The following is a 23,279-nucleotide window of genomic DNA, read 5'->3' as shown; positions in this document are numbered from 1 at the left end:
GTCATTTTCCCTTGATTTTGTGGTCATTTTTCCTCGATTTTTGTGATTCTACAGACTTTGTTGTGCCGCAGCCTTCAGTCCAGCCACGAACCAAGTAGATCAAAGAATTTTGGCCGTGTTACGAGATCTGTACGAGATCGTTACTGTTTTTGTTAAAAATACAGTGCAGATCTTAACTATTATCTCCTGTCTGTCTGTTTCATGTACAGCGTCTGTAGCAGGAGCAGATACTGTTGATGTCATGTTAGTTAAGCTAAACCTGATCCAGAGTCCGTGCAAGACGTTATATTTCAAACATTTACCGGATGCACCGCTGCTTGACTCCACGCTTGGTGTGATCTGCTCTGCGTGGTTTGATGTGACTGCTGTCTGCCTCCAGTAAAAATAGTCTCAGCGTATATTCTCCGCGGAGCAGAGCGGGGAGCCACGTCTGGGACGCTCTGAGGCGCTCTAAGGTGGTGGAATCACCAGCATTGCCTCGAATGTCCACGATCGTCTTCGGAGGCCGTGCTGTGGCCGTAATGGACGTAATTGACGCAATTGACGCATTAATGGACCTGGTGGAATTTAGGGGTAAGGCTAGGTCAGAAAAGGAGGTCTATGATTTCTACTCTCTTGCAGTTCACCATAGCTGGATCTGTGGACTGTGGCTGCTGGGACTTCACTGAGCACCTCTCTGGTCAGTAACTCATCATCACTGTGACATCGCTGTAGCAAACACCTGCAGCTCAGGTGGTCATCAGGTACAGATGGTCAGTAAAGAAAACAATTTAGTCTAGAACTTCAGTTCTGGGATTTCATTTGTCTGTATAGTGAGGTGTATTATGCTTTGTTTGTATGGGTCTCATCTTGAGGTCAGAGTCTAGGGATGATTACGTCTCGGAGTCAGATGAGTAGAATATTGATACTAGGCTTAAATGACATGGACTGTGGCCCCTTGGGGGTTATTTTTGTGATTGAACACACTAGGTGAGGAATGTTCACTGATGAATGTGTAGATGCTTGTACCTGTTTAAGACACATGCATGAGTTGTAAGACAGATTCTCATTGGTCCTTAATCCTCTCCCAGGCAGACCATGGTGCCTGGTGGATGCTGAACTTTGTTGTAATAAATTAATTCTGCAACCAAGTCAGTGTCCGCGGAGGTTTCTTCATCGTCTCCACATCATTGCTACTTAAGAAACAACGACAATAGAAAGCACTATGACGCCTGTATCCGTCCTCTCATCTGGCTGTGTGGAAAACAAAATGAGGTCTTAAAATCTGGAGGTGAATTTCAGGTGTGAGCTGTTGTTTTCAGGCCTGCTTACATGTCTCTGCTTTCAGATTAAATCTGCTGTTGGCTTCAATGTCGTTGCTGCTGTGACTGCAGTTCTTGCCACCACCATCTACTTTTTGAATTTTCCTGGTATTTTGAAGAAGAAAAATGACCCTCTTCCTCCTTCCTGGATCCAGGACCAAGACGATGAGGTAAAACATTTTGATTTGATGTTGCATCAGATTTATTTGAAGGTGCAGTTTCCTTCACTGCCATGTAGACCAGCACCACAATCTTGAACTGCAAGTGAGCTGCGAAAGAACGGCAGTGTAGTTCACTAAGAAGGTGTAGGAAAACATTGAGATGAAACAGCAAGCAGACAGCATGTTTGGTGACTAGACAGATGGGGACCAAGTGCAGAGGTCTGGAAGTAACTGAAGAGGTTGATGAATTAACTGCAGCGGTCTGGGACTTGCTGCAGAGACACCAGGACTAACTGCAGAGATGTGGGAGCTGCTGCAGAAGTCTGGGACTAGGTGCAGAGATAGAAAGACTAACTTCAGTGGTCTGGGACCAGCTGCAGAGGTCCAGGACCAGCTGCAGAAGTAGGAAGACTAACTGCAGAGGTCTGAGACAAGGTGGAGAGGGTATTAAGATGACAAATTGATACTAACAAATTTGCATCATATATCTTGTTTACATAACTGAGTTTGCACAGCATATGAAAGCTTCTGTATGCAGCATTAGAAACATTATTATAGCAGCAAACACTATCTGCTTTATAGAAGAAACGGCATCCTGAGCAGAAAGTAGTCACCTTACCTCTGTGTGTGCTGTAATTTGGGGGTACAGCATCATAACGCCCACCCTTCAGTCCCCCCCATGGTCAACATGGTCTGTCAGCACTGTTTCTGTTGTTTCTTGCCATTTTTTGGCGTAAGCACTGTTAGCTACTAGCTGCTGGCTTAGTCACCTCCATGTTGAGAAGCACGCCCAGACAAAATACTTTGATACTTTTACAAACAAGATAGTAGGCCTATATTGTGTGAACAAGATCAATAATTTGTGTGTGCAACAGAATTTGTCTCTCAAAAAATGAAATTTGAAAATCTTTGAGGAAATAGGGAACATTTTAGCCCTCAAACAAACAAATTGTTTTAATTTTCCTTCCAGATTGTCGATGGAGCGTTTGCAGGTATTTTAGCTGTTTTGTCCTTCCTGGAGTTTGGCTTGGCCGTCAGTGTTGCCGGGGGCAGCTGCAGATGCTCCTATGTTTCAGGAACTGAGGTGAGTCCATCTGCTAGTGATGTGCAGCTCGACCCACAGCCTGCAGATCCCACAGGTTGACCCGTGGTTTGAGTGGGTCTAATAAGCTTGTAAAACTTTTTTTTTGGCGTATTTCGGATGGGGATGGGTAATAAAGGGACCAAGCATTGTTCTGAATAAGTCGTTAATAACTTGTAATAATTTAACGTCCATCATCTCTCCCCCCTCTCTCTGTCTCTATCACACAACAAGCAGCTTCATTATCAGCAGTTGAAGTTCAGGCTTCCCGTTGTTTAGCTTTTGACCCGGAAAATGTTTAAGTGCAAAAATTCAGTTCCAAAAAAATCTGTTTAAGTCCAAAATATTTAAATCTCTCCAGTTACAAAGTCCAAATAAAATATTATCCTCTGCAAATATGTAGTACTAACAACGGGTCCTAACAGCAAGCAAGTGCCTCTTTGTCCACACTGAATCTGTTAAATATGCTCTTCTGTGAGCTGTGTGCTCATGTAAACAAACCACGTAAGTTATCAGCTGTGCGTGAGAGATCATACTTCAGATGTAACCACTGGGTGAGGGCTTACTGTCTCCCTCTCATATCACATTTTATATTATCATATCTACTTGTAATAACATACAATATAGCCAGCAGCAAGACTTTCAGCTTTCATGTTAGTTTCGCATTACCAGAGACTTTCAGCTCAAGTTTGCAGTTTCGCAGGTCAAGTTTTGGCAGGAAGGATCGGCTCTCATGACGGTGCTGGCTCTGAAAAACCCTGACCCACATATCACTACCACCAGCACCTGAAAACACAACAGTTCAAAGATGATTTTACACATGAAGATGAGTTCGCTGGTCATACTTACTTAGAGGACTAAACAGGCCCAGAAAGCTGAAGCTTTTTTATATTTCTTAAGGCTGTGTGCCTTTGAATTCTGTGTGGGCGCCTCTTCTGCATGTCACATACAGAGCACTAAAGCAAATTCCATGTACCTTGTAATTTCCCACATGCATGCTGGGACTGGCTATTGAAATCTGCACAACTTCTCTCGACTGTAGCTCCATGACTGCCCTCCAATTCCCTATGCTTGATGACAATTTCACCTACTTTCGAGGTGCACGGAGAGGGCAAAAAAGTCTAAAGAGGTCAAAAACTCCAGCAACACTTGCAGAAAAAAAGACCAACACATCTCATTTTTAAGTATTTGTCTCCCAGAATCTTATATTTTAAGGTATACTCTCCGGCATAACTCTCAACTCTTTGGCAATCTCCCTCCAGCAATTGTGTCTCTAACATACATTTTTTATAATCTTCAAAAGAGGGATCATACAAGTCAGATCATCTTTTAACTTACTCCGATAGCCTTTCTTCAAAAGGGTCCTTCTTGTTGTAGCAGATGTGAGGTAGTTGTCTGGAAATCGCACCTCTCTGCACTGATGTCCAATCAACCTCCCGTGGCATCTGTGGAGCCTCGTGCAGTCACATTTTTCAGGAGATGTGCGGCATGTCTGTGCTTCTCTGCGAGTCCTACAAACCTTGAGCTACCTTTCCTGCAGAAGAATGAATTAGATTGAATTAAATAATTCAGAGTAACATTTGATGTCTTCTGTGGCCCGATAATGTCAGCAGGCCTTTTGTGAATCAGTGTACTCTTTACGTCATTATCCTGAATTTGTGAACACAAAAATGTGTTATTTTTTGCAGCTGTTCAGCATCACCAACACACTTCATGGAGCTACTTCAGTGACTGTGGGACATCACCCTCTGCAACGGCGTCCCCGACGGCACCCGCCGCAACAGGGCCGCCTCCTCCCTATGAGGTTCGTTATGCAGGCGTGAGGTCACGTGACTGAGTCTCAGAACTGGTGTGTTGAACCTGTTTTTGTTGTTGTTTACAGAAGCCTCCGGAGTACAGCAGCATCATAAACTGAGGCCACGCCCCTCTCTGAGTGACCGTAAACATCACTGTTAGACTTTAATGTTTTTTAATACGTAAGCAGCTACAGAATACAGCTCACCTATAATGTGAATCTCTCTCATCACAGCGTTTCAGATGAATTCTTCCATGAAACGTGACACTGATGTTCGACAGCAGATGTTGCCACTTTTTACTGTTTCAAACCACTTTCAGCACAACAGCTTCAGGGACGGTTCAGGGCTTCAGAGAGCGTCACGCCGATCTGATTCACCTCCACAACAACTGACTGAAGCAACTGAGCACATTTAGATGTCTACGGAGAGAAAACAGTTGAAGTGTGCTCTTAGAGAAAGGCTTGACCTTGTTTAATGATTTTTGTGAAGCTGAGCTCAGAGAAGCTCACTGAACTGTCAAACTGTGAAAAGTTGATGTTTTTACTTCTGAAAGTTTCCTGGACAGAAAACTTTTGTTTTAATGTTTAACAAAGTTTGATCCGGTCTTTTCTGAGGCGGTGACGGAATATGTTATCTATTTTCCTTCTTTCAAACTGATTCAACTGTGGAATAAAATCATCATGTTTCATGTACAAACTCTGCTGCACTGAATCTACTGTTAAGTCAGGAACTCTTTAGAGATTTGGAGAAATACAAGAAATCAGTAGATTTCATTTCATCATGTAAAAACATATTGGAAATAAACCTTTTATCATCGGGAGATACAAAGGACCACAGACAGTCGTGAAACAGCTGCAGCTAAATAACATCTATTGTATGCAGATCTGCAAAATTACGATCAGATTTTGTCACTCACCCCGAGATCTGGATAGCTCTGGATCTTGTTGGGCTGTCTCTGTCACATCCATTCAATGTCACGTGGAGGTCAAGGACAGCAGCCGATCATCATAACCAACCAATCGCATGAAGCTGCTTCACAGATGTTGGAGACTCCACCCACATATGAGGCCCCACCCACTCTAGAGCACAGCTAAGAGGTGTGTCATCAAGGTGGGAGGTCATGTGACTGAGTCAAAAAAACAGCCTGTTTGTAAACTGATCAGCGAGTGTTTGTTGTTTACAGACGACGAGTCCTCAGGAGTTCGACACCGCCATGATCTGAACGCCTCCACCGCTCAAACCTGATTCAACCTGTTTCACTCTACCCAAATATCTCAGACTTTGTTTTTCTCAGTAAACTGAATCTATTTGAAATATTTTTCAATGTGGTGATCAGTCGATGACTTCAGATTTACTGATTATCAAAGTGAACATTTACTTCATTACCTTGTTACTAATCTGAAAATATCAGACAGTTGTGTGTTTTATAGTGAATCATGTCACATGACCACACACTGATCTCAGCCATTCGATCAGTCAACAAACTAATAAATTAACTTCTCCATCCCAGTCAGAAACAACAGCTGAAGAGTTCAGATATTTAATGAAATAAAAACTGATTTAAAAAGTTCCCTTTAAATGTCGACAGAAAGAAAGCAAACCGACAGAAAAACACAAACAAACAGAAAGTTGACAGAAAATATTTACAGTCAGCGATCAGTCATCAGTTATTGTCAACAGTCAGGTAGGTGTCAGAGCAGCTCGCTTACAATCCAGTTTATCTTCTAAAATGATTTTGATGTTTGAGCTGAAACTAAAAACTACAGGCAGACTTCAGTGACCGATGAAATCTGCCAAAACTGACAAAAGTCCCGTCCACAAAGCTCTCTGAGGCGTCCCGCCGGTGCCATGATGATTCTGCTGCATCAGATTAATGATTTGTGGCCTCAAAGAAAATAAATTCCCTCAAAATAAAATTTGTTTTTTTGTAGTTAATAGCATTTTTAAAATCCTTAACTGATGATTTTGTGTGCATCTTAATAAGTTTAATTGGGCTTCTTGTGTTTGTATTTATTAACAAAATCCTCCGTCAAGAAAACAGAGATATGCGCAAAGGGACGACGCTCTGCTTTGTTTAAATTGTAGTCTCATATAAACACAGGAGTGAGTGAGATACAGAGATAGGAATGAACAGATGCCTCACTCTGATATAATAATAATCTCATAGCAACTTATTGGACTGTAGAGAAGGTGTCCCACTCTGTTTGATTCGAGTGAGATTAAAACACAGACGTGAGGATTCAAAGGCGGAGATTCGGTAAAGAAGCTTCACTCTGTACTACACAGTGGGATATAGAAACCCATGTTGTAGTGGGATATAAAAACAGAGATAGGAGTGTAAAGAAGATGTCCAACCCTAAACACTTCTTATGATTATTTTTCTTTTTTGTTATCTTGTTTAAAATGTAACAATGCAATAATATGTAACCGCGCTTTGGCAATAATGTACGCGTCAATAAAGCTTATTTGATTGGTTAGCAATGAGATTTTTTTTTAAAAAAAAACTCTGTGATGAACGTTTAAAAACTCTGTAAAAAGTTGTAAAAACTGTAGTGAACGTTTAAAAAAATGGGAGTGTAAAAAGTTGTCCAAAGACAGTGTAGTAGATATCTGAGCAGAGATGGGAGTGTAGAGAAGATGCCTCACTCTGTTGAATATAGGCACATATAAAAAATGCTGTAGTGAGTAGAGATAGGATTGTAATGTAAGAGCATCACTTGGTTCATTTCTTGAAGAACTTCTTGTTGAGGAGGAAAATGAGCAGGTTGACGTTGACCTTCGCCTTGTCGAACATCTTCATCACCGCCACACCTTCATACTGCAGCTGCAGCAGGTCCTATAACACACACACACACACACACACACACACACACACACACACACACACACACATTATACACAGAACACACATATTATACACACATACCTGGTATTTAATCTAGGAGTCGGCTGATATTGTTTTTTTTTTTTAGGGCCAATACCAATACTGATTAGTACAAGTTAAAGAGACCAATAAACGATATTTGGAAACAACATGCATTCATTCATATTTAGAATTTGGAATATAACAAACTCCAACACAAAATTTTGTTTAAATCTAACACATTTTTTTATCAAAACGGAAACTTTCAACATCACATACAGCAAGTTCTGAGCATTTTCTTTTTTTTTTTTTTAAAGATAATTTTTGGACATTTTGTCTTTATTAAATAGGACAGCTCAAGCGTGAAATGGGGAAGAGAGAGAGAGGATGACATGCAGCAAAGGGCCGAGGCCGGAATCGAACCCCATGGCGAGGACATAATCTCTGCATATTTCTTTGCACTTTTTTAATTAATTAAAATTTTATTGGCAATCATTAAAATAAAATGCCTATACTGATAATCCTCAAAATCTCAAATACCCGATAATGGTCCAGGCCGATAATCTGTCGACCCCTAATTTAATCTTGTATCAGCCTGATGTGACTCGGTGTCCAGCCCACTTTTTACCTGATATTTGAGCAGGAATTCTTCCATCTCGACGCCGAGGAATCGAGCTTTGACGTTGAAAGTTCCTTTCTCAGGTCCAGGAACGATGTCGAAGACGACGTTCTTAAACCTGGAAGAGTTCAGCTCTGTTCAGTCACTTCCTCTCAGAGCGGCAGTAAACAATGAGCACGTGTCAAATACTTACAACATGAAAATATTTGACTTTTAAAGTTTCTAACATCAACACACGTGGTGTTAAAAGTTTGTAACATTAACATTTAATGTCACATATGCTAATAACATTTTTCATCATTAAACATCAACATTAAAGTTCCTCACTGTGTCGCCGGCAGGTCCTCGATCTCCTCCAACAGAACTCCTTTCTCGTGCAGTCGGGTGGCGCTGTAGCTCAGAGCGGGAAGCTTCTTCTTCCCTTTGCTCTCTGCTGCTTTCTTATTGGACAATTTACTGCAACACAAAAACCAATCGCAACATTTGACCTCTGTGTGTGTGTGTGTGTGTGTGTGTGTGTGTGTGTGTGTGTGTGTGTGTGTGTGAAATCTCACAAACTGCTCTGAAACTCAGTCTGTTCAGTTCAGATCTCTGATCACCAACAATTCTGTCACAGTCTGCAACTGTTTTAAATTATTTTGTATCTTTTCTGATCTCATTCTGAATTTAAATATTTTAATGTATTTTAACTGTATTGTTTTAATATTTTTTAATTGATAAGATTATTTTATCACTCTTCTTGTTGTGTGCTTTTGCTTTTTATTTTTGTATTTTTCTTGACGTCATCATAAATGAGATTTTGCTCTCAGTGATCCATCGAGACTAAATAAAGATTGAATTGAATCTGAATCACAGGACATCAAAGGCAGCAACACTGCTCCGAAATTAAGGACACAAGCAACGAGTCCTAAAACCGAACCGAAATCAGTTAATTTCGGCTCCTGCGGTCCCTCCTCTCAGAGTCAGCGGGGTTTTTTGAGCAGGTTTTTGGTCTGTGCTGAAGAGACTTTTACGTTTTCTTCTACGACATAAAATAAGTCAGCAAATACACGTAAACTTTAAAGCTTTGATGAGTCTTAAAAAAGGCGCTAACGAGTGGCTAAATGAGACGACAGAACGTCATCAATTCAAATTCAAAAACACTTTATTTGTTCCTGAGGAGCAATTTGTAAGGCGCACAGAGTAGTAAGGTAAAAAAAAAAAGGTAAAAAAAAAAAATAAAAAATCACGCCAAGACTCGGTGAATATATTTGTATAATATCTCCAATAAATAATCAATCCAATCAATAACATAATGTTATTCATCCAAAAATGTTTTAATGGTCCATTTAACAGGAACCTTCGTCATCATCACCATCATGATAATGACCGTGTGTGTGTGTGTGTGTGTGTGTGTGTGTGTGTGTGTCTACCTGTTGGCAGTCAGGTTGTCCAGACAGGAAGTGATGTAATGTCTGTAGTAGTCCACCTGTTCGCTCTGGAATCTGCTCTTCGCCTGCAGACTGCCGAGAGTCTGACGAAGCTTCTGCAGCTCCGCCCCCCGACGCTGACGGTGCAGACGCTGCTGACGGATGTCCTGCGGCGGGAGCGTGAGCACATTAACAGAACAGTATTATTAAATACCGAGTTAGTTAAAGTATCGACACATCGGAACAGTTTTCAGCTCCAGACGCCCAAATACGTGAATGAATGTTTAAGAGTTTCGGTCATAAAAACATCAGCCAAAAAGCTCAGCAAGAACCGTGTGTATCTGTAAATGTGTGTGTGTGTGTGTGTGTGAAATTGGTCACCTTGGCGATCATCTGCAAGATCTGGTTTTCGGTCTGAGGTGGTCTCAGGACGCCAAGTCCCTCCAGACGACGAAGACACCTCAGGATCTTCCTCTTCTTCTCCTCTAAACTTAGGTTGCCGTTGGCGACCAGCGACTCGTTTCTCTTCATCTTCTCAGGTGTGCGAGCGTCCTGCAGAGCACGCCGCTGCATCAGCCAATCATGGCACACTTCCTGTGGAGGCGACGACGAGTTTACCCGAGATTCAACTCTACCTCTGTGTGTGTGTGTGTGTGTGTGTGTGTGTGTGTGTGTGTGTGTGTGTGTGTGTGTGTGTGTGTACCTGGTCATGTGACACAGATCCTCGCAGGATTTCACTCAGAGAGTCGCCCGGCTGAGTCCTGATGACATCAATGATCAGCTGCTTTGTGCTGAAAAAAAAATATAAAAATTAATACAATTTTAAAAAACCATAAACAATAATTAACGCCTCACAGTCGTTTGCTTGCGTGAAGCAACAGTTCACAGTGACCTTTGACCACCAAAATCGAATCGGTTCATCGTTGAGTCCACGTGGATGTTTGAGCCAAATTTCTCTCAAGAGGAAATATGGCGATCACAAGACTGATGCGGACGCGCGACGTACTTAAAGACAAACCAAAAAAATAACGGCGTGACGTTTTTTAACTGAAACGCTGTTACCTGAGCAGCAGTCCTCTGGCGTCCGGTTTGTCGTTGGACTCGTTGAAGATGTCGAACTTGTTGGTGAGAGTCAGAGAAACCTCCGTCTTGCTGCTCTGAGACAGACTGGACTCTGATCCTGGATCTGATGATGAAGACTCTCCTGAAGAGCAGAGACAGATGTGAGACCCCGGCGGTCCTGAAGCCGAAACTGAAAAATGTTTTTTTTCTTTAAGCAGCAATTAAAAATGTGGAGTCACGATGGCACGAAGAGGAGCGGCGATAAAGAAGCAGCGTGACGCCTCATTGTCACTGTGACGGTTCTCTACGACCAGCAAGAAATTAAAAAACAAACCCCCAAAAACCAACAATAATATTACCTGAAAAAAACTTTTTTTAAAAAAAATAAATAAATAAAAAAGAAGAAACAAACAAGAAAATTACCTGAAAAAAAAATTAAAGAATATATTTATCATTTTTTTCCTGTAACATATTTTTAAATATATATTTATAATGATTATAACTATGGTTTAAATAATTTAAAATAATAATAATAAAAATAATAGAAAATCACTTTCAAGACTTTTTTTGTCACCACGTACCAGTTTCTTGCACGTTGCTGAACATTTCTTGCCATGTTGGTCAGTGCCTTTATTCCCACGTTTTTAAAGAAATCAAACCAACCTGCTCATGTTTCAAAGGGTTAACCCCATTTTTTGATTAATAGTTATTTAAAAAAACAACATACTTTGCTAATTTCAAACAATACGAAATGAGAATTTTTTTCTCAAGGAAAGCTCATATTTCTCAGACACTGACAGCATTACAAAGCCTATCGATTAATCAATTTAAATTTCACGTTTGATTAAATTCTTAACAACCGATTTATTGATCGTCGATTAAATGTTATGATCCCTGCTTAGTACCGATGAGTTCCTGCAGGGTGGGGACTGATCCGAGGTCCTTCAGCAGCAGCCTGAGAGGGTCTGAGGGGTCCGGACACAAAACCTCCTGATGCTCCAACAACAACTGAAAGACACACACACACACACACACACACACACACACACACACACACACACACACACACACACACACACACACACACACACACACACACACACACACACACACACACACACACACACACACACACATACACAGTGAGGATTCAGATGTGGTGTATCGTCCTGGTCCTGGTCCTGGTGTACTGACCTGGTGTGTGTTGAGCAGCTCGCTGATGGAGATGTAGACGACAGGCTTGTTGACGATGAGCAGCTCCGAGTATTCGTCCATGTTGAATCTGTCTTCGGGTTCGGGGACGTCACAAACACACACAGCAGGAACTTCCTGTGAAACACGAACAGGATCAAGTTTCTTCTTTTTCTCCTCGTAAAATAAAAACCTCATGAAATCAAACGTGGTCCAGCAGAAGTCTTCAGCTGCATTTAAACGTCTTGATTTATTGTCATTATAAAAACAAAAATATGGTGACAATACAGCAGCAGATTACAGTCAAATAATATGGACTGAGGGGATTAACCCTTTGAAACCTCAGAAAATTTACTTGGTTTCGTTCAAAAGTTTTGGAGGGCGACAAGCAACTTAATAAGAAATGACCCAAACTGACATTACGAGAAAAAGAAAAATCCTGGAAAACAAAAAAAAAAAAAAAAAACAAACATAAAAATAATTCTGATCATGTTTCTCATCAGAATCATTTTTTCCTTTTTTGGCTCAGGTGTTGAATCACGTTGGATTTGTTAAATGATAAAAGATTCGTCAAAGAACTTTTTCTGCTTCATAAATTCATTAACTTCTCTCTCTGTCCACAGTGAAGCTTTGTTTTCTGAGCTGTTTCTTAATGTGAGACCTCAGAGGTCAAAGGTCACACTCAGACTCTGACCTGAACTTGTTGTGGGTCTGGCTGATGTACTGGTTCAGAGCTCTGACGTGGTATCCGTCTCCGTGGAAGTGTTTGTTGGCGGCGGCGTGCTGCAGCATGCGGGCGATGGAGCCCAGGATGTGACGCTGCTCCGGCTGCAGGGTGGAGCCGGCGGACCGGTCCACCACGTCGAACCCATCCGGAGCCACGATGGCCGGGTTCATGTAGCGATAGTAGACCAGGTTACCGACAATCTGAAAGAGAGGAGGCAGCGAACAAACTGACTCTCATCTTTAACGGAGACTTAAAGCTTTGAATGTAACACTGGTGTTCAGCTGGGCTCCGTCTAAATCCTGGATCTCACCTTGTAGAGCTCGTCCTCGCTGGCTTCGGGGAACTTTGTCTTCAGAGTGTCTCTGAGAACCTTGGCTGTGTAACGTAAACCGTATCTATGACAAACACACACACAGAGTGAATACACGGCATTACTGTGGCGTCCGTGGAGGCGAACGGGTGCAGACCTACGGGAGTTTGTGGAGGCTGGAGGTGATGGCTTTGAGGACTCGGTCCGTCAGGTTCTTCAGGTTGATGATGGCGATGTCGATGCGTCGACTTCTGACTGGACTTCAGGTGAAACCTCGTACGGCAGAGACTCAGAGCGTCTGCAGGTGAAACAGACGGGTACGGCAGAGAGCTGCAGGACACAGACAGATGGGTGAGACAGACAGGTGAGACGGACAGGTGAGACAGACGGGTGAGACAGACACTGAGACAGACAGGTGAAAGACGGGTGAGACGGACAGGTGAGACAGACGGGTGAGAGGTGACAGGTGAGAGGTGAGACAGACAGGTGAGACGGACAGGTGACGGACAGGTGAGACGGACAGGTGAGACGGACAGGTGAGACGGACGGGTGAGACAGACAGGTGAGAGACAGGTGAGACAGTTATTTGACATGACCTGCAGATCTACAAGAGTCCGCTTCATTACATCCTGTGATGAAGATGTGATGTGAGTGCATTCAGACCTCTTATGTCCGGTCTGGGTCTCGGTCTGGTTGATCCAGGTCTTGTAGACGTCCACCGGGTCAGTCCTGATGCTGAGGGTTCGGTCCAGCAGGACGTCTTGCAGAGCCGGACCCAGAGAGTCCCGCAGGGTGTTCTGACCGCGAGCGTGACGGTAAAAGTTCACCAACATCTTGATGACAGTGGGGTTTCCTGTGACCACGTCCTGAGGCTGCTCCACCTTCAGCCTGAGACCATCACAGACACCTTACTGGTTACGACAGTCACGGTGTGTGTGTGTGTGTGTGTGTGTGTGTGTGTGTGTGTGTGTGTGTGTGTGTGTGTGTGTGTGTGTGTGTGTGTGTGTGTGTGTGTGTGTGTGTGTGTGTGTGTGTGTGTGTACTGTCTGACCTGATCTCGTATCGCAGCGCCTCGGTGAACAGCTGCAGCAGCAGGAAGGCGTCTCTGCAGTCGGAGCCGTAGTTAAACAGACTGAACACCAACATCTCCATGAAGGCGGTGGAGCGACTCTGAGGCATCAGGAAGATCAGCTGAGCCAGGTACAGAGGCTGAGTCTGAGACACAGAGACACACGGTCAGCAGGTCTCACCTGCAGACAGGCAGTTTGTGTGTGTGTGTGTGTGTGTCACTTGCAGCAGGTGTGTGTGTGTGTGTGTGTGTCACCTGCAGCAGGTAGAACAGGTGCGTGTGTGTGTCACCTGCAGCAGTGTGTGTGTGTGTGTGTGTCACCTGCAGCAGGTAGAACAGGTGCGTGTGTGTGTCACCTGCAGCAGGTGTGTGTGTGTGTGTGTGTGTCACCTGCAGCAGGTAGAACAGGTGCTGGTAGGCCTCCAGTCTCTCTCTCCTCTCTCTGCTCAGAGCCTTCAGTCCTTTACTTCTCCCCACGTCCATCATATCTGACAGCTGCTCCTTGTTTTTCTTTGTCAGCTTCTTACAGTGAGACACCACTTCCTGTTTGGAGACAGAGACAGAGACAGAGACAGAGACAGGTTCATTATAACTAATGCCAGTTTCACACCGCGAGCGTTCAGTGTGAATCCGGCATAACAAGGACACAAAGTCCATCGATGCTCGGCTGTGGTTCTGGTTTATGTAATGTCGTCCTACTGAAATATATACAGCATATACCACACCGTGCTGTTTTATCAGACAGAGGAGCAGAACAGGTGCAGTGGAAGAGAAACTCAACCATTGGTCGTGCTGGGTCTAAAAGTTTGCTTTCTCTCACTCTGCTTCTCCTCTCATCTATCGATATGATCAGAGAGGACTCTACTCGTAATATATGTCCATTGTGTTTTTACTTGTGCTGCTGCTGAGTCACAAAAATGACGTTCATTGTTTTTTTAAACAATGAAAATAAAGATCTTATATATCCTAATTATGCACGCAGCGACTCAAAGTGCTGCTGAGGAACAAAAACAACAGAATGATTATAAAAAGGGACAAATGCACACAAGAAGGGGGACAAAACAAACAAAACAAACAACAAAAAAACGGCGTTCACTTTACTTTACTTGAGCCATTTTGTACGGGAACAGTTACACTTCTACATGAGCAGAGCTTTTCAGTTTTCTACCGACCTGCACAGTGGCTCTGTTTCGGACCAGCAGGCCGATCTTCAGGTCCATCAGGTCCAGGTCTGCCTCCAGCTGTCGGTTGAAGCGGATGCTCCTCACCACCTCCTCCCTCAGACGCAGCAGCTCCGCCTCCTCTCTGATGTCACCGTCGCCCAGATCGAGCAGGTGAACGAACTTCCTGACCACGGACAGAGGGGGCGTGGACGAGTGCACTGAAAGAGGTGAGGACAGGAGCTTAAAAACACCTGATAGTAATTCACATCTCTACTGTACAGAAATACATCAGGAAATATGTTTTAAATAAACAATAAAGTTTGAAGAAGTCAGCTGTTCCAACAGTCTGACCAATCAGAGGCGGCGCTTCGTTGGCGTCATCTTATCAGTGAACTCACCCAGCATCCTGTACTCGTCTCGAGCCCGGTTGGCTCTGAAGAAGGCCTGGATCTTAATGACAGCGCCCACCTGTGGACACGCAGAGTTACTACACCCTTATACCAAGGAGACAGAGCATACTGGTGATGTCAATGTCAATAAAAGGTCCAAAATTACAGTTATAGCATCTTCAGCTCTGATTTAAAACAAAAACTCACATAAAAAACACGTTCGATAAAACTTTTCTCTGTTAACCCTTTGAAACCTGGATCCACATCACTTTTCTCATGCTTCGTTCAGATGCCTTTTACAAATATTTAAACCCTTTAAACTTGAGAAAATTGGTTTGACTTTTAAATAAAAAAAAAAAAAAAAAAAAAAAAAAACCATGGGAAAAAAGGCAATTAGCAAATTAGCATGAAATGTCCAGCAAATTACAAACATTTAGTAAAAAGTGACAAGAAAATAGTAGAAAATATTTGCTGGAAAATTACAATTAATTATTATGATGATGTTTGTTTTCATTTCCTTTATTTTTTGTTTGGGTAATTTCAGGTTAATTTTCTTGTTACTTTTTACCAATTTTTGGGTCATTTTTTTAAAATTGCGTATTGACTGCTTTACATATTTCTTAAAAGTAATCAAGCCAGTTTGCTCAGATTTCAAAGGGTTAAAAGACTTAAAGTGTGTGAACAGAGTTCAGTGTGAATCAAAAACACGGCAATGACTCACATGACGTCTGAAGAAAGTCAGGCGAGCTCGATATTTTCTCCTCACCAGCCACATCTTCACGAACGACTGGATCTGTTGATGCAAACAGAGCTGATGATAAAAGCGTCTGTGATCGACCGCTCTCCAAACACACCAAAACTGAAGATGAATGGGGTGTTTCTTATCATTGTTTAGTGTATCAGGTTTTTTTTTACACAATTAATAAGCAAAACAATAATTTTAAAGATGTGTTGATTTTTTTATTACTGATAAACATAATTTCTAATTGTGATGATCAGATTTCTTTGTGATACCTTGAAGGATTGAAACAGATAAAATCTTTAATTGTACTTTAAGTGTTGATGATTTGGTCGTTACCTTGACAACAGCTCTCCAGTTCATGTAGAGAAACTGCAGCCGACGTCTGTACGCCCTCTGCTGGACAAACCTCCTCCAGTGAGACTAAACGCACACAGACAGAGACAGTGTCCAGTATGAACCAGTACACACCAGTTTAATAAAACATTATTTAACCCACTGAAAACTTCTAACTTAAAGCTAAAAACATTCCTGTTTTACACTGCCTACTCCACCCACTAATGACTACGGATTTATTCTAAAAGTGTTTTTATATCATATTAAATAATCGTAAATAAATAAATAATCTTTTTTTTTTTTAAATTAAAAATCATTTAGTAATTGATTCAAATGTTTATGTATTATCTCTTTACTCTTTTATTGTCAGTCCATATCTTTTATTGTTTTTATATTTTATTGCTGTGTAAAGCACTTTGAATTGCGCTGTTGTATAAAATGTGTTTTATAAATAAAGCTTCTCGCCTTAACAGCGTCAGTAAACTGTCTCACTGTGTCAGAGCCGCTGAATTCACAAATAAAGATTCTCCTGTTTCAACTTCAGGTGTTTGAGCTTCACCTGGATGACGACGACAGCGGACGTCTGACTCATCAGGTAACGTCGCCGAGCCTTCAGCTTCTGTCTGATCAGAAAGCCTCGACTGACAGCCTGCAGACGAACGACGAGGGCTTCACTGCTCTTCCAGAGGACGCTGCGACTGTACGAGCCCGAAACGCCGCTGACCACGTCCTGTACGGGGCAGACATGACGTCACACACATAATGTCACTTTTCTTCTAAAAAAAAAATAAAATTTTGTCCTGAAATCTGGTATTTGAAATGAGGGGTTGACCAATATTGGTTTTTCAGGGCCGATATCAATTATTAGTAGTTAATGAGACAGATGACAAATATTTGGAACCGATATGCATTTACAACGGAAATGAAAATCTTTCTGTTAATATTTAAAATTTGGAATATAAGAAACTCCAATACAAGACTCTGTTTAAATTCCTCTAATGAACATTTAATCAAAACTGAAACGTCCAACATCACATACGGCAAGTTCACAGCAACTTTATTTCTAAATTTTAAAAAATGAAAAAAATATATAAAAATAAAAGATCCTCCAATGGTGACACTTTCGTCAAGTTTAATTAATTAATTTTGTCAGCGATCATTAAAATAAAACGCCAATACAGATAATCTGCAAAGTGCCAAATATCGGCCCGAGTTATCGGCCAGGCTGATCATCTGTCGACACCTATTTGAAATGTAGAAACCAAACTCCGACCTCCTCAGGTGTGTTTCTGCTGTCGCAGACACTCTGACCTCTGACCCTCAGGTGCGTCTCACCTGTATCTCGTGTCGGTCGAGGAACACACTGTTCTGTGTGAAGCCGTTCGGTTTCTCCCAGCTGCCCTCCAGTCTGTTCAGCTGGAGGTAATAAAATGAGCCGTCATCCAGCCGGACTCGAACCCACGGACTCCTGTTGTCTCCTGCACGCACACACAAACACACATTTATATTTGGCCCCTCAGGCAGCCAACCATCAAGCCAGGGGCCTCTGCGTACTCTGAATTTAGGACCCCTGACTTACCATAAAGCCGAGATATTAACCATTTAGTGTTTTCAGGATTTCAGTTGTTCTGACGGACGAACGCTGCGTTCGTAGTAACACCGACGGTCTGTCGTACCTGCGTGCCTCCGGTCTGAGATCAGACTGTAGAGCTCTCTCTGATAATCTGCAGCGCAGGCGGGAAGGACTCCCTGCAGCTGAACCTCCGGCAGCGTCAGGACACGCAGCGTCTGATTCACTTTTTTCTCCTTCACAGCCTGATTCACCGCAGCCACCGACAGACACACTGAGACACAGAGACGAGGACGTCATCACCGTAATGTCAGTACACACCGATGTCTGCAGCGTCCACAGTGGACACACAGCAGCAGAGTCTCCTCGTGGGTTATTTTTATTAATCAACGGGGTGATAAATATAATATTAACCCTTTCAAACCTGAGCAAATTGGGGAAAAAAAAGAAAAAGAAAAAGAAATGACTCAAAAAATAGCAATAAATTAGTGAAAAAAAGCACAAAATAACTGCCTCAAGATTGGTTTTGAAAAATAAAAAAAAAGTTATATTATTAGTTTTCATTAATAATTCGATCACATAATTATAAATATGTAATTTTGATAATTATTAAATACATTCTTTCCTAGCTTTTTTCTTTTCTCTAGACATTTTCCCCTAACTTAAAAAAATCAAGTTCTTTAATTCCACTAATTTCTTCCAAATTGTGTAACATTTCTAACCGAGTTTCTCATTGCCTTTTTCTCTTTAAAAAAAAAAAAAGAAATCGCACCAATTTGCACAGGTTTCAGAAGTTTAAATATTTATGAAACGTGTCTGAAAGTAGCACAAAAAAAGATGCTGCTCCAGGTTTTAAAGGATAAATTAGGGCTGGGTCGATGTTCTTATCTCCTGATTCGATGCATCCCGATATCCGTGTGCCGATTCAAATGTACTGCCATTTTTAAGTATTAAGACTGTGCAAGAATTTGTATTTGATATTACAATTTATTGCATTTTTTTAACACAAGAAAAGCTGAATCATACAGCTCTAGAAACTGCATATCAGGAGGCATATTTTTAGAAACAATGCACATCTCACGTCATTTATTTTTTTCTGATCTTTAGTTTATTAATTTTACATATACAGCATAGTAAGGTGGTAAATAAACTCTTAACTGTTTTTATGGTCTCATGAACGATTCACTCTCAATGACGCACTTTGTGACCTCTGTGAAAGGTGCTATATTAAATTACTTTTACTGACTTTATTACTAATTGTACATTACATGTACAATAGAAGGCAGTTACCGTGGATGTTAACTGCAGCAGAAAAAGGATGGTTAAACAAATTAAAAGTAATACGAGATAAAGTAAATTAAATCAGAAGAAGCTGAGATCAATAAATCATGTGCACTCACTCTTTAGCGCTCTCTGACTCTGCTGATTGGCTCTGCTCACCGCCTCCTGGATATCAGCCAACCACAGCTCAGCTCCCGGGTCTCTGCTCGCCTGATTGGACAGAGAGGACAAACGATTTCAGCAAATAAATTCACTTAAAAGAATTGATTAACCCTTTAGGGCCCACTTTATTATTACACATTCGTGTCGCTCTGCATACAAAATGCACTTTTCAAAATCAAGTTTTAAAAAAATACTATACAATTATATGACTTTTTACTTTCATTGAGTTCATTTTAAACCAAAATCTGTTCTAATCATGAATATCAAATATTCAAAAATTAATTATTTTCAATACACTACATGCAAAGTAATTTTTCTTGCTGCTGACAGTCTGGGATATGTCAGTGTGTGAGTGTAGCTGCTGACAGTCTGGGATATGTCAGTGTGTGAGTGTAGCTGCTGACAGTCTGGGATATGTCAGTGAAATAGCATGTATTTCCTCCAGATGCCAAATATGGTCAAAATGACCTCATCAGGTGGAAAATAGTCAAAATGACAAATTCAGAGTCAAAAGCCCAGAATGACACCCAGAAATAATACAAGTCCTGTTTTTCTGCTCTGATGGCTGTGGGGTCAAAAATGTCAGTTTGAATGGGTTTCAATGGAGCATTTTTGGACCTGAACAGTCTGAATGTAACTATTTAGTTTCCACAGTGTATTTTAGACTTATTGTAGGAGCTGAGCTGCAAATTCACTGATTACACTCAAATACACAATCTGGACTACATTTAGGACACATGCATCAACACACACACAATTATCACAAACTGAAGAACAGCATGTGTTAGGTGTACCAAACAGTCCCTCAGGGTTAATGTTAGTTGTGTAGTTACCTGAACTTTGTGTTGCCGCGCTCTGGTCAGCAGCGTCAGGTATCTGCAGGCGTTGGCAGGTAAAACCTCCTCCACACCACAGGAGGGCAGCAGCAGAGCAGACAGCAGCTGCTGAGAGTTTCCTCTGATCACGGCCTCGTTCACCAGACCGACGGACTGCAGCTCTGAGGGTCAGAGGTCACACAGAGGTCAGAGTGTGTGCATGTGAAGGTGTGTGTGTGTGTGTGTGTGTGTGTGTGTGTGTGTGTGTGTGTGTGTGTGTTTTGCGTACGCTGGTGTTCGTCCTGCACTGAGTTGTTGACAGAGTTGATTGCTTCCTGCAGCTGATTCCAGGTCAGCAGATCTCTGCCCGCCTGCTGCTTCACACCAACCAGACGCTCAAAGTACCTGACAATGACATCATCATCATTATCATCATCACCATCACCATCATCATCACTATCACCATCACTATCACCATCATCACCATCATCATCACTATCACCATCATCATCACCATCACCATCATCATCACTATCACCATCACCATCATTATCATCATCATCACCATCATCACCATCACCATTATCATCATCACCATCATCATCATCACCATCATCATCACCATCACCACCATTATCATCATCATCACATCATCACCATCATCACCATCACCATCATCACCACCATCATCATCATCAACATCACATCATCACCATCATCATCATCACCATCATCATCATCATCATCATCATCACCATCACCATCATCACCACCATCATCATCATCAACATCACATCATCACCATCATCATCATCATCACCATCATCAACATCACATCATCATCATCACCATCATCATCATCACCACCACCATCATCATCATCATCATCATCATCATCACCATCATCATCATCACCATCATCATCATCACATCACCATCATCATCATCACCACCACCATCATCATCACCATCATCATCATCATCACCATCATCATCATCACCATCATCAAATCACATCATCATCACCATCATCAAATGAGATCTGTATGTGCCTGGTAAAAACTGAGCTTTCTGAACTGAACTGTCTGAGAGGACGAAGACGAAGGAGTCCTACCTGTCCAGCAGGGTGTCGTCCACATCGGACAGTCCTGCAGACGGACTGACCAACGAGGAACTGAACTTCTGCAGATGTCCCACCTCTATCGCCTGATTGATGAGCGCCACAGCTGACAGCATCTCCACGGCAACAAACAGCTCTTCCTGCTGCAGCGCCCCCTGGTGGAGTCAACAATAAAACTCATTCACTAACGCTGTATCAAAACAACATAAATATTATATTAAAACTACATTAATCTTTTGAAACCTGGGCAAATTTGGCTTCATTTCTTACTTATTATTTTAACAGGTAATTTTTATTATTTATTAATTAAAATTTATATTATTTATGGAAATCAAATATGTAATTAAATTATTGAAAAATACAAAAAGTAAAAAAAGAAATCAGAATAAAGTGCTTAAAATCCTAACAATTTTAAACATGAAGTTATGTTAATTAGAAATCTAGTTTTTTCCCCTATCTTTAAAAAAAACATTTTTTCTAAAATGAATAATGTCTTGCAATATGTGGGTTTCTCCTGGATTTTTGCTTTTGAAAGGAAACAAACTAAAATGCTCAGAGTTCAAATGTTATTAAATACAGGGGCGCCTGCACTGATGTTGCTCCAGGTTTAAAGGGTTAATATCACATAATATTCTATTAATACTGTAACTGCTGTGTGAAGATGTGCGTTAACCCTGAGGTTTGCCTGTCAGGTGTGTGTGCAGGTGTACCTGTGCAGTCTGTCTCTGCAGCAGCTGCAGCTCTCGGTGATAAAGAGTCGCAGCGAACGGAAACACTTCAGGAAGCTGAAGGTCAGGAGACATCAGACAGCTGACGGTGTGACGGGCGTCACTGAGACGCAGCGAAGCATTCACACTCTGCACCGCTGCATCCACTGAAACACACGAACAGATGCTATAATTCAACCCTAACCCAGTCTCATCAACAATCAAATCAAAAAACTAAAACTTTTTTATATAAATAATAATAAGATTGATACTGTCTTTGTTGAAGTATTTAAATTTCTCATTTTGTTCAACTGTTTCAGTTCATAATTAAATAAAGAAAATCTGAAGAATCTGACAACCTGATGGAAATAATTAAATAATGAATTTTCAAAACATTTCCGATTAATTTTCCCAAATTAATTGAATGAATTTCAGCTTCAAATATTAAACTCATTGTGTGGCTCACTGGTTTGGGCTCTCTGGGCTTCCTGGTTGGCGATGGTCACGCCCTCCTGCAGCTCGTCAGGCTCCAGAGGATCAACACAGCCCTCATCCTGGGGTCAAAGGTCAGGGGATCAAAATTAGAGGTTTCTCATGTGTCATCTAAATCTTTGCACACTAAATTCTTTTGTCTCATCAGGTTTAAATCTGGTGTTAAAACATTAAACATTTTTGAAATGTTGAGACGAAGACGAACGCCTCTCATGGAAGTTCAGTTTTTCCTGTTTTTTGTTTGTCTTGTCGGGGACCCGTACTTTACATTTATAACGTAAAATTTGATGTACTCAACATTTTCAGGTTCACCTTCAGCTCTAAACAGACTATTTGGTGGACGGGCTTGGAAAATGTGTGTATTTTTGTGTGTACATATTTGTGTTTTTGTGCGAGTACCAGGGCTTTCTGCTGCCGGTCTGCTGACAGCTGGTCCAGGTACCAGGGGCCATTGTCAGTACGGAGGCCCCTGAGGGCCAAACACGGCAGCTGCAGAGCCGAGAGCAGAGAGAGTTCGTCTGCAGAGTCCAGAGCTTCATCCACCTGCTCCACCGCTGACCGCACTGAGAGAGATCAGCAGTATTATTGATATTATATTGATTTATTTAGTAACTTTAAAGAGTTCCCTCTTAAATCATATTTATTATTCAAAAAGTGGGTAACAGGCTTAGCCAAAATATCAAATATTCTGTGGATGAGCTTATTTAACTCTATCATGTCCAAGCCCAAACGTTTACGGAAGTTTATGTAAGTAATCTGTATATAAAAGAGTATGTAATTATATGTATTTTAATATATCTACATATATGAATGAAGTGTTGGTCTGAGAGTGAAACTGACCGTTAACAATGTCGATGTTGTCCTGGATTTCTCTCTGAGTCAGAAAACTCTTCATAGATATCTTTCTCTTCTGGAC

General features: G+C 41.6%; 1 protein-coding gene across 1 annotated transcript in view; it reads right to left on the bottom strand.

Moving 5' to 3' along the window:
• Positions 1-6,940: 6,940 nt before the first annotated feature.
• iqgap3 (IQ motif containing GTPase activating protein 3) overlaps positions 6,941-23,279 on the bottom strand; it is a 21,894-nt gene continuing 5,555 nt past the window's right edge. Inside the window, 33 exon segments of the mRNA XM_042489594.1 lie at positions 6,941-7,175; positions 7,831-7,939; positions 8,149-8,277; positions 9,234-9,397; positions 9,612-9,824; positions 9,934-10,021; positions 10,293-10,434; positions 11,198-11,300; positions 11,487-11,606; positions 11,609-11,621; positions 12,178-12,410; positions 12,521-12,605; positions 12,682-12,764; positions 12,766-12,850; positions 13,184-13,408; positions 13,572-13,735; positions 13,980-14,132; positions 14,762-14,970; positions 15,151-15,220; positions 15,863-15,934; positions 16,220-16,303; positions 16,776-16,946; positions 17,552-17,694; positions 17,893-18,060; positions 19,187-19,277; positions 20,063-20,226; positions 20,334-20,449; positions 21,159-21,319; positions 21,875-22,038; positions 22,338-22,425; positions 22,763-22,926; positions 23,204-23,249; positions 23,251-23,279. The exon segment at positions 23,251-23,279 is cut by the window's right edge and continues 7 nt beyond it. Of these exon segments, the coding sequence (XP_042345528.1) occupies positions 7,062-7,175; positions 7,831-7,939; positions 8,149-8,277; positions 9,234-9,397; positions 9,612-9,824; positions 9,934-10,021; positions 10,293-10,434; positions 11,198-11,300; positions 11,487-11,606; positions 11,609-11,621; positions 12,178-12,410; positions 12,521-12,605; positions 12,682-12,764; positions 12,766-12,850; positions 13,184-13,408; positions 13,572-13,735; positions 13,980-14,132; positions 14,762-14,970; positions 15,151-15,220; positions 15,863-15,934; positions 16,220-16,303; positions 16,776-16,946; positions 17,552-17,694; positions 17,893-18,060; positions 19,187-19,277; positions 20,063-20,226; positions 20,334-20,449; positions 21,159-21,319; positions 21,875-22,038; positions 22,338-22,425; positions 22,763-22,926; positions 23,204-23,249; positions 23,251-23,279 (4,163 nt within the window). The 3' untranslated portion in view covers positions 6,941-7,061.

The sequence above is a fragment of the Plectropomus leopardus genome, chromosome 7, assembly GCF_008729295.1.
Source record: "Plectropomus leopardus isolate mb chromosome 7, YSFRI_Pleo_2.0, whole genome shotgun sequence".
NCBI lineage: Eukaryota > Metazoa > Chordata > Actinopteri > Perciformes > Serranidae > Plectropomus > Plectropomus leopardus.
The sequence above is the reverse complement of the archived record's forward strand: the minus strand, read 5'-3'. Positions and strand labels throughout refer to the sequence as shown.